The 16,006-nt window shown below is 40.4% G+C and overlaps 3 protein-coding genes and 2 non-coding genes across 5 annotated transcripts; 3 read left to right on the top strand and 2 right to left on the bottom strand.

Annotated features, from left to right (window-relative positions):
• Window positions 1–1,140: 1,140 nt before the first annotated feature.
• On the top strand, window positions 1,141–1,220 carry TRNAL-UAG. The gene has a single exon. It is a non-coding gene; the product is annotated as a tRNA-Leu (tRNA).
• Window positions 1,221–1,361: 141 nt separating this feature from the next.
• On the top strand, window positions 1,362–5,779 carry LOC106299834 (DEAD-box ATP-dependent RNA helicase ISE2, chloroplastic). The gene is made up of 8 exons (XM_013735838.1): window positions 1,362–1,875; window positions 1,948–2,123; window positions 2,321–2,434; window positions 2,511–2,619; window positions 2,711–2,797; window positions 2,886–3,004; window positions 3,102–3,282; window positions 3,359–5,779. The coding sequence occupies exons 1-8, from the start codon at window positions 1,414–1,416 to the stop codon at window positions 5,600–5,602; spliced, it is 3,492 nt and encodes a 1,163-aa protein (XP_013591292.1). The 5' UTR covers window positions 1,362–1,413; the 3' UTR covers window positions 5,603–5,779.
• Window positions 5,679–11,899, bottom strand: LOC106299833 (paired amphipathic helix protein Sin3-like 4). Its single transcript, XM_013735837.1, has 21 exons — window positions 11,731–11,899; window positions 11,179–11,334; window positions 10,904–11,093; window positions 10,738–10,836; window positions 10,493–10,654; window positions 10,111–10,399; window positions 9,910–10,040; window positions 9,750–9,825; window positions 9,634–9,663; window positions 9,329–9,549; window positions 9,100–9,254; window positions 8,882–9,009; window positions 8,543–8,797; window positions 7,912–8,466; window positions 7,170–7,816; window positions 6,997–7,097; window positions 6,787–6,925; window positions 6,557–6,709; window positions 6,306–6,472; window positions 6,148–6,226; window positions 5,679–6,065 (listed from the first exon to the last, which is right to left on the bottom strand). The coding sequence occupies exons 2-21, from the start codon at window positions 11,319–11,321 to the stop codon at window positions 5,913–5,915; spliced, it is 3,873 nt and encodes a 1,290-aa protein (XP_013591291.1). The 5' UTR covers window positions 11,322–11,334; window positions 11,731–11,899; the 3' UTR covers window positions 5,679–5,912.
• An 861-nt stretch (window positions 11,900–12,760) lies between these two features.
• Window positions 12,761–12,832, top strand: TRNAP-AGG. The gene has a single exon. It is a non-coding gene; the product is annotated as a tRNA-Pro (tRNA).
• Window positions 12,833–13,604: 772 nt separating this feature from the next.
• Window positions 13,605–14,328, bottom strand: LOC106298079. The gene is made up of 2 exons (XM_013734177.1): window positions 13,988–14,328; window positions 13,605–13,906 (listed from the first exon to the last, which is right to left on the bottom strand). The coding sequence occupies exons 1-2, from the start codon at window positions 14,326–14,328 to the stop codon at window positions 13,630–13,632; spliced, it is 618 nt and encodes a 205-aa protein (XP_013589631.1). The 3' UTR covers window positions 13,605–13,629.
• Between the last annotated feature and the right edge of the window lie 1,678 nt (window positions 14,329–16,006).

Below are 16,006 nucleotides of genomic sequence, written 5' to 3'. Positions count from 1 at the left end.
GGATCGAGAGTCACGGCTCGCGAGAAAGAGAGAGAGATGATCGAGACGCTGAGAGAGAGAGAGAGGCGGATCGAGACGCCGAGAGAGAGAGAGTCACTGAGAAGCTGTACACAATCAGAGTCGCGACTCGCGAGAGAGAGAGAGAGAGAGAGGATTAAGACGCCGAGGGGAGAGAGAACGGAGAGTCGCAGAGATGAGAGTCGCAAAGGAGAGAACGGGAATCAGAGATGAGAGTCGCAGAGACGAGAGCCGAAAAAAAAGAGTGATTTTCATTGGAAACCCTAGGATTTTTTATACATTGGGCCGTCCATGTCCATTTGGTTTAAGCCCATTGGATTTGGAGTTTATTGGGTTTCGACCAACTGGACAGCTTTATTTATTGGTCTAATTTGGTTAGTCCAAATGGGCTTGGACATCGGTAACCAATAGACAGTGTGTCCAATTGACATCTCTACCGAAGTTACAGTCGGTTTATTATTACTACTCTTTTAGTTTGAGACTCTAAAGTTTTTTTTTTCAAATATATGCTTATCATTTTTTTTGTTTATTAGAAGTTATTATTGTAGTAAGTTTTAACATATGATTAAATCAAGACAATGATATTTTGGTAATTTGTTTACTAAACTCATTTGGATGGAAATGAAAATAAAGAAACAAACATAAAATTTATTTAGATGATTCATCTAAATGAATTCCATCTGGATGGACAAACAAACAATCCCAAAAATCTGAATGGATCATTTGAATAGATCGTACAAATGGATCATCTGGATGGAGATGACAGATAGAGAAACAAACAGCTACTTGACGCTTGATAACTCCCAATTACACTTTACTTCTAGACATTGTGGCTTTCAAGCAAACTTGCTTTACAAGCACCTTAGTATTTTTAAAAATCAAACTTAAAAATTACTCTTCATATTTTTTAATCGATTTTTTAGAAGAAGAAAACAAAAAACAAACTCTACTGTGAAGATCGAGCAATAGAAAGCTTGAAGTAACTCCTCAGCTAGTTCATTGATTCTGGACAGATTTGACCAAAATCAAAGAGACGTACACTGGGCTCAACTCTTACAACTTGCATTTCAAACTAAATACATTTTTTGTAGATATAACGACAAAAGGTTTAACTAATCAAATGACAGTTTGGCCGAGTGGTCTAAGGCGCCAGATTTAGGCTCTGGTCCGAAAGGGCGTGGGTTCAAATCCCACAGCTGTCAACATTTTTTTTTTCATTCAGCATTTCAAATATTTTTTATACAATTTTTTTGAAGAGAAATGTCTTATTAAATCATATAAATTCAAAATATCAATCGTGTACGTAATAATATCTTGGAAAATCGGAAATAATTTATTGGGTGTAATATCCAAAAGGCCAAAAAATACAATCTCCAAAGCCCTCCCTAGAGGAACATGAACATGAACACGAACACTCTCCCCGTCGTCTCCCTCACACCTTCTTCCTCCTTCAAATTCTTCCACTTCCCTTCTCCTCTCTCTCATTCCCCAACCTTCCGCTTCACCAGACCCCTAATCCTCCGTTCAAGCCAACTCTCTTTCAAATCCTTGAATTCTCTATCACCGTCTCAGTCTCAGCTCTCCGAGGACTACGACGAGGAAGACGACGACGAAGAAGAAGAGGACGAAGATGACGACGAAGCTGCAGACGAGTACGACGACGAAACTCGTAACACCGACGACGACGACGAGTCCGAGTTCCCGGTCGATTCGCCGCCGGAATCCTCTCGGCAGCGCGTGGAGCTTAGGTGGCAGAGAGTGGAGAAGCTTCGCAGCCTCGTTAGAGATTTCGGAGTCGAGATGATTGATATCGACGAGCTCGTTTCCATCTACGACTTCCGAATCGACAAGTTTCAGGTATCAATCAGCTTTACTATCTCTATTATCAATCACTCTATGTGAATCTGAAACTGCGTCGTTTTGAGGCAGAGGTTGGCTATTGAGGCGTTTCTGAGAGGCTCTTCAGTGGTGGTTTCTGCTCCGACTAGTAGTGGCAAGACTCTGATAGCTGAAGCAGCAGCTGTTGCCACGGTGGCTCGAGGTCGGCGGTTGTTCTACACTACGCCTCTTAAAGCACTCTCTAATCAAAAGTTCCGCGAGTTTAGGTGATTCCCATTAAGTTTAATGAGTATGTTTGTCTGCAATAAATCGCTAGAGAAGGTTGTTATTTAGGCGACTTTTTGAATGTTTAGACTGAATTTAAAAAAAAAAATCTTTTCGGGTTAGATTCGATTTGCTGCCTAGACCGATTTTTAGAACCATGGTTGTGTGAAAGCAACTATAATTGTTGATATTTTTGTAGGGAGACGTTTGGTGATGATAACGTTGGTTTACTCACTGGTGACTCTGCTATCAACAAAGATGCTCAGATTGTGATCATGACTACCGAGATTCTCCGCAACATGTTGTATCAAAGGTAGGTGTTTCTCGTTGGGAACACTGTTAACTCTGAGTCTGTGGCCTAACACTGATTTTTGTGTGGGAATTTTTAGTGTTGGAATGGCTTCTTCAGGAACTGGACTTTTTCATGTTGATGCGATTGTTTTGGATGAGGTTCATTATTTAAGCGACATTTCTAGAGGAACTGTGTGGGAAGAGATTGTGAGTTCTTCTTCTTCTTCTTCTTCAACCATTTCTCTTTTCTTTTCCTCTAAAGGTTTATTAGTTTAGTGTCTCACTTGGATCCTGTCAGGTTATTTATTGCCCAAAGGAGGTTCAACTTATATGTCTATCAGCCACTGTTGCAAACCCAGATGAATTAGCTGGTTGGATTGGTGAGGTGAGTCTCTAGACATCTTCCTTAAGGGAATCCATTACAAGCTTTTCCATTATCAAGTTATCTAAGACGTGCTGGCTTCTGTCCTCAGATACATGGTAAGACTGAGTTGGTGACTTCGACAAGACGCCCGGTTCCATTAACTTGGTACTTCTCAACAAAACATTCTTTACTACCTCTGCTTGATGAGAAGGGGATACATGTGAATAGGTAACTTGTTCATCTCTATGCTTTTATCATCAACATGTAGTGTAGAATATCTCTCTCTGATATTTAATTGGAAGACGCTTTTATTTTGTTGAAGCAGGAAGCTGTCTCTCAATTATTTGCAAATGTCTGCTTCCGAAGCTAGATATCGTGATGACGACGATGGCCGTAGGGGAAGGAGGTCAAGAAAACGAGGAGGTGATACGAGCTACAACAGCCTCGTGAACATTTCTGATTATCCTCTTACAAAGAATGAGATAAACAAGATCCGCCGTTCACAGGTCTTATTATGCTTCCTAATGATTTTAAAACTTCTCATATGATAAGTTAATAACTGAGCCGAGCCTTGACTTTTAGGTGCCTCAAATCAGCGACACGTTATGGCATCTCCAGGGAAAAGATATGTTACCAGCGATATGGTTCATTTTCAACCGCAGAGGATGTGACGCAGCTGTACAGTACGTTGAGAATTTTCAGCTTTTAGATGATTGCGAGAAAGGTGAAGTTGAGCTGGCCCTGAGGAAGTTTCGTGTTCTTTACCCAGATGCAGTGAGAGAGAGTGCAGAGAAAGGGCTGCTAAGGGGAATCGCTGCACATCATGCAGGATGTCTACCTCTTTGGAAATCATTCATCGAGGAGCTGTTTCAGAGAGGACTTGTTAAGGTTGTCTTCGCCACCGAGACACTTGCTGCCGGAATAAACATGCCGGCAAGAACGGCTGTTATTTCGTCTCTGACAAAGAAGGCTGGTAATGAAAGAATACAGTTGGGTCCTAACGAATTGTTCCAGATGGCGGGGCGTGCTGGACGGAGAGGGATTGATGACAAGGGCTACACTGTGCTGGTTCAGACTGCTTTCGAAGGCGCTGAAGAGTGCTGCAAACTTGTCTTCGCTGGAGTAAAGCCTCTCGTGTCGCAGTTTACTGCTTCGTATGGAATGGTGTTGAATCTTGTAGCTGGTTCAAAAGTTACTCGTAAATCGAATGGGACCGAGGACGGGAAAGTCTTGCAAGCTGGGAGAAGTCTGGAAGAAGCCAAGAAGTTAGTTGAGAAGAGTTTTGGAAACTATGTGAGCAGCAACGTGATGGTTGCTGCCAAGGAGGAACTCGCTGAAATCGACAAGAAGATCGAGATTCTGACGTCGGAGATAAGCGACGAGGCGATAGATAAGAAGAGTAGGAAGCTTCTGTCAGCGAATCAGTACAAGGAGATCACTGCGCTTCAGGGAGAGCTGCGTGAAGAGAAACGCAAGCGTACTGAATTTCGAAAAAGGATGGAACTCGAAAGGTTCTCAGCATTAAAACCGCTTCTGAAAGGGATGGAAGACGGAAACTTACCGTTTATATGTTTGGAGTTCAGAGATTCCGAAGGGATGCAGCAGTCAGTCCCCGCGGTTTACTTGGGGCATATCGATTCGTTTAACGGTTCAAAGCTTCAGAAGATGATGTCTTTGGATGAGTCTTTTGCACTGAATGTTATCGAGGATGAACCGGCGGCTGATGAGCCTATTGTTGAACCATCTTACTATGTGGCTCTTGGCTCTGATAACTCGTGGTATCTCTTCACTGAGAAATGGATAAGGACTGTTTACAGAACTGGTTTCCCCAACACTGCCTTAGCAATAGGAGACGCTTTGCCTCGAGAAATCATGAAGGCTCTTCTCGACAAAGCAGATATGCAGTGGGATAAACTATCCGAATCCGAACTTGGAAGTATGTGGAGAATGGAGGGATCTCTAGAGACATGGTCCTGGAGTTTAAACGTACCTGTCCTAAGCAGCCTCTCCGAAGAAGACGAGGTGTTGCACATGTCCCAAGAGTATGACAACGCCGCGGAGCAATACAAGGAACAAAGAAGCAAAGTGTCGCGTCTGAAGAAGAGGATATCAAGATCAGCAGGGTTCAGAGAATACAAGAAAATTCTAGAGAACGCTAAGCTGACGGTTGACAAGATGAAACGGCTCAAGGCGAGATCGAGACGTCTCATAAACCGTTTAGAGCAGATCGAACCGTCTGGTTGGAAGGACTTCATGCGCATAAGCAATGTGATTCACGAGAGCAGAGCTTTGGACATTAACACACACTTGATATTTCCTCTGGGTGAAACTGCTGCTGCTATCCGAGGAGAGAACGAGCTCTGGCTCGCAATGGTGCTCCGGAACAAAGTCCTTGTCGATCTCAAGCCGCCTCAGCTAGCTGGCGTATGCGCGAGTTTAGTCTCCGAAGGCATTAAAGTTCGACCGTGGAGAGACAACAACTACATATACGAACCGTCTGATACAGTAGTAGACGTGGTTAATTTCTTAGAAGAGCAAAGAAGCTCGCTTATAAAGCTTCAAGAGAAGCATGAGGTTGAGATTTCTTGTTGTTTGGATGTTCAGTTCTCTGGTATGGTTGAAGCTTGGGCTTCTGGATTAAGTTGGAAAGAAATGATGATGGAATGTGCAATGGACGAAGGTGATCTTGCTCGCCTGTTACGACGCACCATTGATCTCTTGGCTCAGATTCCTAAGTTGCCTGATATTGACCCCACGCTGCAACGTAGTGCAGCAGCTGCAGCAGATATCATGGACCGTCCACCAATCAGCGAGCTTGCCGGTTAAAGAAGCTCCACGTTAGCTCTGTCTTTAGTGAACCATTGGCAAAGACACATTAGAGCATGAGCTGCACTTGTAACGATATAAAACAAATTTTCATTCAGGTGATTAATGTTGGAAAGAATAGGACCAAACAAGAGATGACTTTTGAGTTAATGTTACAACATACAAAAGCTTTATATACACAACTGTGGAAGCTAATCCCTTCCAGTATTCCTCTCTTCCGACAAAGCTCAATGCTGAGTATATCAACCAAAAGAATGTCTTTAAAAGCGTGAGAAGTTGCTCTGTTCAACAGTGGCAAGTGTGAGAAAGGTCATTGGCCGGTGAGAAGTTTTTGGTAACTTTGTATCCTTCTTTGCCTGATTGAAGAACCACTGGCAACAGCAGGGTCTTGTCTGCTTTGGTTTGAAACCTTCTTCCTCTTAACACGATGCAAAACATCCTCTGTGTCGAATACATAGGAGACCTGCAGGATATACACCGCAACAATTGCTTTATAAAAAACAGTCGTTGTCATAGTGTTACGCAAGAAAAACAAAGCACTGTACCTTTGAAGAACTGCAGGTTATCTTACACTCCAAACCGTTACTAATCTTAACTTGATCCTCACCATTTTTACGCTTATTCCTAGGGGAAAAAGAACAGAGCATCTAATTAGTTACCCCCATCTTACTATGAGTTCTTTGTCAATGGTCTATATACTTACCGGTTTAGATAGATTCGAGGATTCTCCTTCACATTAGGTTGACTGGAAAGGAATTTATTGTGGAGGTAAGCTGCAAAAGTTTGGTCCATGGATATGGAAGTCACATCAGGCTTATCATGTCCGTAGTTCAGAAGCTGGATAGATAGTTTTGTCGGTGTCGACAGTTCCTGCAGCAATAAAAAGCATAAACTATGAAGTTCCTGGATCATAAGCCAGCTTTGTTTCAAAACTGTGGAAGTGATGATTCTTACACATTCAATGCGGTATATATCTTCATCAGGAAGGAGAACACGAGCGTTGTCATAATAAACAGCGTCAAGATATTTTTCAGGCTTTCTGGACTTCTCATATAAGTATAGCTGGTGTAGCTTGTTGTCCATCTCATCAGCTGCTACTGCTTGGAGCTGAAAAAGATCACATTGCTTAGTTGAGTCACAAGTCAAAGAGAAGAGAAACTATACACCAAAAAGGAGGAACCTACATGCTTGATGAGCTTATAGATCAGTTTGTCCAATGTGAAGAGAACATATGACTGTGTCCCAATTATTGCTCGGCAGTCATCTTCAAACTTTGGATTATCAGACGTGCCATCAAGCAAGTTGTAGAGAGCATTCATGAATCTGTTCCAACAACGAAACTAGATGTGTAAGAAGCAACAAAGATGCAACCACATTTTTTCACACAAAATCACCTGGAGTAGGAATCTGCAGGGTTTGCTGAGTTTGAGGTCTTCCACATCCTTTCTGGACAAGACGAATTGATCTTTGCTGATAGTATTCTGTCATACAGAATCTGTTTACAAGTAAAAACAAAACGTTAGCCTCACATCCAGCCAGCCCCATTGATTTGAAATGATATGTTTACCTGATGAAGCCTGAAAAGAACGTAACAGGAGTCATTCCCATAGAAGACTCTGGAGTTGGTAACATCTTTGTTGTCCTTATCGCATAACGCCGGAGGGACGTACTTCGCCAGAGGCTTCACGTGCAGCAGGTTACGCACAGATATGGGCAACACAGGCCTATTATCACCTTTAGCATCATCATGTGCATCAGACATACCTTCTTCTTCTTCTTCTTCTTCAGCCTCACCTTCACTTTCTGCCTTGTTATCATCTTCGGGGTAACAACCTTCACCATCACCAGACTCGGTTCCGGAAACATCACCATTCTGAGATGTGTTTCCGCTGACGTCCGATGATCTTGGTGCACTTTCATCACCTTCATCAACCGCATTACCATCATTCTCTCTGCTACCATCTTTACCATTGCTGAGAGGCTCCAAGTCATTCTCTGCAAAGTTATCTTCCTCAAAATCTCCTGTGGGGGAAAGTTCACCCTCTTCTCTTTCCACTTTGGCAGACACTTCGTTAGGTCTTTGATTAGTTGATGTCTCCGCCACTGTCCCATTTGGAAACACCTCCACCCGTGGCCCGTTTACATGGTTCGGCTTCATCTCCATCTCCATTCCACTGGCCAACGCAGTAGGTTTAGGATTACTATTGCTAACCCCTGGTCAAGTTAAAAAAAGGAAAGATACCATTCACCATCCACAAACAAGAAAGATTTGAAGTGTATTCTTATCAAGCAAAGTCTAAAGTGTTTACCATTCCTTTGAGATAGCAATCCATCTACAAGCGGTGTAGTTGAGCTATGCACACGTTCAATAGAAACAGCTTGTTTGGTTTCAGGTCTTTCCTCAGGTGTGGTTAGATTCTTCGGCATTTTATCTTTCTTAGCGTTGTCACGTAATAAGGCATCTGCAGTTTTACCAGCAGTGACATCTCTATCCAAATCACTAGCTTTTCGAGTGCCATTATTGGCCATAGTAACTACATTTTGCGGACTGCACTCGCTCAGGTTCGTAGTAGACTTGACAGCATCTTCTAGGTCTTCAGCACCTTGAGGGCGAGAAGGAACACCAAACATTGGTTCCAAAAACTCTGTCCACACCTTCATCACCTTATCCAACTGTTCGGTTGAACACATTTCTCCACATGAATACTTGATCAGCTGGTACAGATCCTCGTGAAGATCAGGATCTGGATAATCAAAACTCATGTTGGAGCAAACAGTTCGTCTGTTTCCAGCCGCGAGAGCGAGAAGTGCATCATCTTCTGCTCTCTTCTTTTCAGCGATCTCCTTTATCTCTGCCAGCAACGCTGCAATGAAAGTGGTACATGAGAAAACTGTATACACATTTGTAGGTAGATTGCTCGTATAGTATTTTTTTCAAACCTTTTGTGCTCAGATTCTTTGAGTCTTGCTGTTTGAAATAAAAACTGCGATGATCAAGTGATCTGTGGTAGTTCTTGGTGTATATGTCAGCCCACACTTTGTTAAAATCAGAGCGACACCTTATCCACTCTTCTTGCTTCTGCTTCAAACGAGTCAGTATTACAGGTAAAGCAAGATAAGCATTCTTCTTTAACAGATCCAACACGTCCAGCCCGTGGTCACCGTATAAACGTTCTATGCACCTTATGTTTAGAGCTAACCAATACAACAACAAAACAATATCCATCAGTCAAGAGAAGAGTGTGAGGATAACACAGCTTTGCTGAGTTCAAACTTTACCTGTGAGGTGATCCTCAATACAGATGGGAGTGTCTGTTTTCAGTTCATTGCTATTGATCTTTGCCAATAACTCCTCCACACGATTGGTAGCTGAGTTCACAGACTCTAATAGCATGTCTAGCTCAAACCTAAAGCATTGAAATAAGCACATTTTTTCACCAAAACCAAACTATTCCAAGAAGATGTTCAACAAATAACAGAAGGCTCTGCAACTGAACCTGTCATCTTCACATCTGAAGAGGCTCTCTTCGTACTGGTTCTTGCGCATGTGCTTAAATGAATAGTCTTCACTTCCCGAAGTGACAGACACCCAATGATCGTTAAGCACCTGGCTACCAATCTCCATTTTCTGGCTTGCAATGGGGATTGGGTACTGCAAGAAAACAAATATTAAGTAACTATTGAAGCAAGAACATAAACTAAGAGGAGAAGCCTATAATTACATACGTTCTTTGGAAGCAACCGATAACTAGGAGTGCACTGTTCACAGTTGGAGAGATCTAGCTCATTGATAGGCTTTGCCCATTTCTGGCTCGCTGCAGCCTTCTCGAGCCTCTCCTTCTCACGGTCTCTTTCTCTAAACCTTTCAGCCTTTTCACGTTCTCGCTCTGTATCCTTGTCCTGTGACTTAGTAGGCTGAGGAACTTTGCCATCACTCCACAAGGACTCTGTAGTCAACAGTAACCAAGTGGTTAGAGTAAATTCAATTTCTTTCAAGTTTCAACTCACTCAATCAAAACAGCTAGACTTACTTTTAGTCACGATACCAGAGAGTAATCCATCTGCAGAAAGAAAAACAAAAAAGGTCAAATCATTAACATCTAAATGGAGGATGTAAGAAGAGAAGGCACAAGTTTGCTTTAGTTACCATTCTTTTCACACTGAACCAAAAAGACTCTGAAGGCCTCAATAAGGTCTGGATACACTCCAATCAAATCTCCCACCTGATACATGAATGAATATATATGTCCACGTGTCAATGACAGGTAAGTACCATAATCTTCTTCAATTTTACATAAAAAACATACCAAAGACTGCAACTCTGGTTGGCTGATAATTTCCTTTGAAAATAGATTAAGACATCTCAAGAACTCTTGGTACTCAGAGGTTTTGAGTTTCGCCTTCACTCTATCGACAAAAGCAAGTTCTTGGACATGGCCTGTCATCACAAAAAGTCGATCATAAGTATAGAATAAAGGAAACTGAGAGATCTGCTTTTCCATGCTAACCTTTATCATCATAAGTAGAAGAAGTGGCAATGTCTCCACGAAACTTGTCTCCTCCTTCTCTAGCCTGATTCGAGATTCCAGGAGAGTCATTATCTCTTAGTGTCAGCTTCTTTTTACCGAGGAGGAACTGCTCTTTCTGGCTATCTATACCATCGCCTTTCATGTCTCTGCCATCCATGTAATCATTCTTTTTGTCAATGCGTCTAACGTCTTCTTTGCTTTCTTTCAACAAAGATCTTTCATGGTCTATGTCCATATGCTCCGTTTTGAGGTCATTGATCCGGTCCTTCTGCAAACAAGAGACAGCTCTGAGTATCAAGCGTAGAACACAAAACACTTCAAGAGAAGAAAAGAACACAGAGAGAGAGAGAGAGAGAGGAACCTTATCAGAGTCACGCATGGTGGGAAGAGATTTAATGCTTCCTCGGTCACGTACAGACATTTTTGCAGGATCAATATTAGTAGAGGCGGTTCCTGAAGTATCAGGGAGAAAGTGAGTGAACTCCACAAGCAAATCGTGATGGTCCCGGAAAAGGATAGCCACCTGCAAAAGATAAGCATATCAAACTTAAGACAAGAAGTGCAACTAAAACAACATTAAAACGTGTACAGAAGCTACAAACATACCTCCTGATAGACCTCAGTAATGGACTTGTTTTCCTTTCTATACATGTTCAGAATGTCTAAAAAAGATTTGTACACACGGTCATCTCCCTGAAACCTTGTCTGCAGAAGAAAGAAAAATTGATATTAAACTTTAGAAGCAAAAAAGTAGCAAAGAGCAATCTCTAACCTTAATCTTGTTGACGAAACTAATAGCTTCTTCAAACTCAACAGGTTTCTTAGGGGGAGGCTGGTCATCTTCTTCGGGTAAGAGTGTTATCTCGAAACCCTTTGGTAAGAAAGTATTGAAACCCAAGATCAGCTCTCGGTTCCCTTTGAACAGCTCTTTCACCCTCAAGATAACACCACTAGTATCAACTCTACAAAACTCAAAACAAGCTCAGGTTTTTTAGCTTTCCCACAAGACAGAAACTGAAGTAAAGAGAGCCAAAAATAAATAAATACCTCTGAGCTTTAAAATCTTTCATGACCTCAAGAAACTCATCGTACTTTTCGCGTTTGTCTTGAAACTTATCCTTAACAGCCTTGAGGTAAGCAAGTGCATCATTAGTAGTTAGCTTCTGCGCACTTCCTCCTCCAACCATCATTTGTAGTTATTAGCTTCATTAATCACACAAGAAGAAGATAAGATTAAAAGACTTTGGTTAATAGATCAGCGCAAGATTTTACATTTAACAGCGAGAAGATAAACGCTCTTCAAATTTAGAGGATTCATGTGGATTTGAATTCAATCAAAGATGACATCTTTTATTCTTTTTATCCACAAATCAAATCTTTGAAAACAGTAGAAAAATCAATCAAAAATCGAACTAGGAAGCAATCTCAAGGAGTAGATCTAGCAAGCAGAGAACAATCAAAGCAGAATCGAGAAACAATGAAGCTGAGAGAATTCTCGATCTTAACTTAAAATCTTCGGATTGTTTTTTACTCTTTCACATTACGGCGCTTCTAGATAAGAACGCAAAGAGGATAAAGATGATCGTAAGTAAGAGTTACCGAATTTTTGTAGAGAGAGGGCAAGTCTACAAGCACAAGCTTCCCTTCTTACCGCACACGGAAGCACCACCAGAGAGACAACAATAACAACAACAAACAAGTAAGACTTTAAACTTAAAAACAATTTGCAGAACACCAAGTAATGGAAAGAAAAAGAGGAACTTATAAGACGAGAGTTAAAAAAATCTTTTTAATGTGTGACTTATTATGTAAGGGGTTTTTTTACGTAATGTAATTTAATTATTATATCATATTCATATTATTATTAATTACGATTCATTTAACATTTTTTAATTCGTATTTTCCTTTGTTTTTTTAATACCAAGACCTTCGCCATCAAAATACGGTAGAAACATATTTTGTATCGATGGATGAAAAAAAATAAATAATAAAATAAAAACAAGTTAAAGACAGCAGTTGTTAGGTTTGGGTTACCGGTTATAGCCGGTGAGGTTAATTGCTGATTAGGGCACAGAGGTAGGGGATTGGATTGGGACCTTGTGATTAGTGGTCATTTTGTGATTGTTTGGAGATTTTGAGGACAAACTAGGAAATGTAATGTAAAAGTATAACTATCCATGTCATGTGCTAGAATTAGTAACTTCGAGGCTTTTCAATTGTATCCGACGAAGAATTTGCCAGTTTGTTAAAAGTTTATACAAATCTAGATTAGATTCAATTCTTAGACGTTTTCTTGATTATGGAAAATTCTTTTGAATCTTTTATGTAAAGAGAATTGTTTGCAGATTTGTATGTTGTGGATTTAAGATGGATTTGTGTTTCTTTGTTATTCTAAATTTGTAAATTCTGATTTATTAACAAGAGCTAACATTGAAAAAGTTCTTTGGCAGAAAAAGAAAAACTATTTAAAAATGTTGGTTTTTGTCGGTTCAAGATAACATTTTGTTAATTTGATTATCGACCTTATTTTAATACGTTGGATAAAATGGTAAACTAAAGAGAATTTTGGATAATTTTTGTCAGATTTATTTGTGTATTTAATAATTTCTGTTAAATTGCTAATAAATGTGGGCATTTGGTCTAGTGGTATGATTCTCGCTTAGGGTGCGAGAGGTCCCGAGTTCAATTCTCGGAATGCCCCTATTGTTTTTATTAAAAGCTTAAATCCTCTTTTCTTATTTGGTTCCTTTCCTGATTTTGTTTCTTTGGGCCCAAAAATATTTGCATAAATTTGGTAAATAGATTGTTGTTAATAGCCCATGGTAATCTTTCAAAGGCCTTAATCCATAGTCTCAAATTCCCAAAATCCACAAAAGACAGCCCAATTTCATGTTTTTACTTTTATTTTCCTTATTTGATAAAACCCGCAGTCTCTAATTTAAACCCAAAACGATTCTAGGTCGATTTGCTGAGCTGAGTTACAAGGACAACATATTTGCACTAGAATAATTTGACAAGAGATAGAGCAACGACCGAGTCCATTACTCTTCGTTCCGAATCAACATCATCTCCTATTCTATACAATTTGATTTGATAGAGACGAGAACATATCATGGAGCGCAACAAGAAATGAAGAATACGTACGAGAGAGTTTGTGATGCACCGAACTTCCTACTCTTATCATCCGGTGCTTAGGTTATGTCTCTTATTTATTTTTTTGAAACATGGTTATGTCCTTTAATTCGTTTTAATGTTGTGTTTCTTTCTTTAGATAATTATGGTTTTGAGTTTCATTATTATTTTTATTTCTTGATAATGATTGTAGTTGAATATCGATCCCATTATAAGATTTTTAATATCATTCAATTAAAAATATTGTTATTTCGAGAGAAAGCCTAAGTAAAACCCTAATATTTTCCAACGTAACAATCAAAAAAAAAAAAAAAAAAAAAAAAAAAAAAAAAAAAGGCAATGAACTGGCGATGACGTGGAGTTAGGTCAATAATTGACGCAGCTAGGGTTCATCCCAAACAAAGCCGCCTTCATCTCGGAACCTGGTTCGAATCGCAACGTGACTTCATCACATGCATATCTCATAGTACCAGTTGTATTTTCCCTGCAATCAGTGATATAAAAACGAGTACCAAACCGCACTTCCTTCTTCTCTTTCATATCTTCAGTTATATCTTTACCTATCAAACCATATATATCTTCTCCCGAGACACCCGCTAAAACCCTAAGAACCTGAGGTTGGCTGTAGTTGAGATCGCTGTATCTGATAACGCAGAAGATTCGATAAGTTAAAGTAAATCATATAAACTAAAAAAGATAATTTTTTTTAATTAAAATGCTTTACTTTTGTGGGCTTGAGATAGCAAGAGTAACATTCTTGTACATGAAGGAAGCTTGAAAGTGTCCTTGAAGACATATATAGCTACCAGGTAGATCGTCGGGGATCCGAATCGACAAATCCCATTTTGCACTTAAACGAGTGTCTGTAATATTAAGCACCGTGAAATCCATAGAAGCTAGTTCTATCTTCGGAACTGGTTCTTTGCGAGAAGATAGTTTGATCGTATAAACCATGCCACAAATAAAACAGGCTACCAAACAAACAAAAACGAAGGATGTGAAGAACGTTTGGCACCATGTGAGGGGCTTCCTCTCCCCGTTGTGATGGCCTTCTTCGATACCCATTCGCAGTACGGTTGATTGAAGAGAGATGTTGCACGAGGAATGTGACTATGTGAGGGAGTTTGACAGTTAATGTTAGGATCACAACTAGTTCCTTTTAAGAATGTATAATTTGAAAAGTTGTTTTCGATTCCGCTTATTTTGGTAGTTTTGCTTTAAACGATGAAAGCTAACTGAAATGAATTACTCGCTCGTCCACTCAACGACAAATTAGTGATTACAACTTAGCCTTATTACATATATAACTTATTATCGCAGCTTATTATTTCAACTGCACTCTCACCCTTCTCTATAGTAACGAGGGAGGAAAAAAACATATTCTTCGCGCAAGTCGGGGTGGTCTCGGAGAAGGACCTCACACACCTGCTAAAGAGGAAATCATTCTTTAGCAAAACAAAATATTTAATCATCACGAGGTCACTGCTAGAGATGTCAAAGGAGGGATTGGTCCGCGGGCCGGGTCTGTGAAGGCCTGCTGCGGGGCGGGTTTGGGCCGGGGTTTAGTAGGCCCGTTTTTTTGCGGGACGAGCGGGCCGGGAGCTGTGCGGTATGGGCCGAAAGAGGGACGGGCCAAGGATGACCTGCGGGTTTCGCTTAGTCCCGCAACCCTAATTCTTCCATTTCCTTTTCTGCCTCCACCTGAAGAAATGAGAGAGAGAGAGAGAGAGAGAGAGAGAGAGAGTGCGACAAGAAGGCGATGGGTGTGAAGGAGCTCCGGTGACCGTGTTTCTAGGTCGTTGATGCTTCTGGTCTACCGTTCGCCTTTTATCTCCTCCGGTAAAGATTCTTGTTGTTTGTTGTCGATCTATTTTGTCGGCACTAACCAATTATCTCATCTTCTTTTGCAGGCTGGACTCTTCTGGAGCTTATTTGCTTCGATCCACCACCGGAGCTTCTTATAGATCCACCGCCGGAGCTTGTATTCTTCTAAGATCCACCACCGGAGTTTTTCCTCTGCATGCATGTTCGTTTCCTTCTCCGTTTCGTCTCTTTATTTAATTGTTTTGTCTCTGATATAGTTGTATTGCATGTGATGTTTGTTGTTTAGCTTAGGTTGATGTCTTTTGAGTGTGTTATGTCTCTGTCTCGGTTGGGTTGGTTTTATTTGTTTATAAATTGTGAATCTGTCCGTTGAACAGTTCATGTGAATGTTATGTCTCGGTCTCTGTCTCTAGTTGAATTCGTTAGAATATTTAGACCATATTAAATTCATGTGATTGTTTGTTGTCTCTGATTGTCTTACTGAAGTTTAAATTGTGAATGTGTCCGTTGAACTCGTTAGAATATCCAACAAGCATTTTATTTGATCTGGTTACAGAAGTTGAACAAAAATAACTTGTGGTTAGTTCTAATATGTTTTCTTGTCGTGTTGTCTTTGTTTTGTGTTATGTTTTGAGGCGATGAAGAGATGAAGAACAAGGAGGCGACTGGTTCATCCTCTTCTCCTCTTATAAGATAAGACATTACTTGTTTGCATTGTAAATTTGTAATGCCGATATGTTCCAAGTGATTTCTCTGATTTTTTTTTTGTTTTTATCATGTGTATGAAGAAGGAGGCGTCAGCACGTCAGCTTCCAGCTTTTCATTCCCTAACAGCTTCAGCACCTCAGGTTATTCACTCTCTTACGAAAAATTAGTAATCATTGATAGGAGAGCTTGATGTCTTATTGTCTTGTGTTGA

Source organism: Brassica oleracea, chromosome C6 (assembly GCF_000695525.1).
Source record: "Brassica oleracea var. oleracea cultivar TO1000 chromosome C6, BOL, whole genome shotgun sequence".
Classification (NCBI taxonomy): domain Eukaryota; kingdom Viridiplantae; phylum Streptophyta; class Magnoliopsida; order Brassicales; family Brassicaceae; genus Brassica; species Brassica oleracea.
The sequence above is the reverse complement of the archived record's forward strand: the minus strand, read 5'-3'. Positions and strand labels throughout refer to the sequence as shown.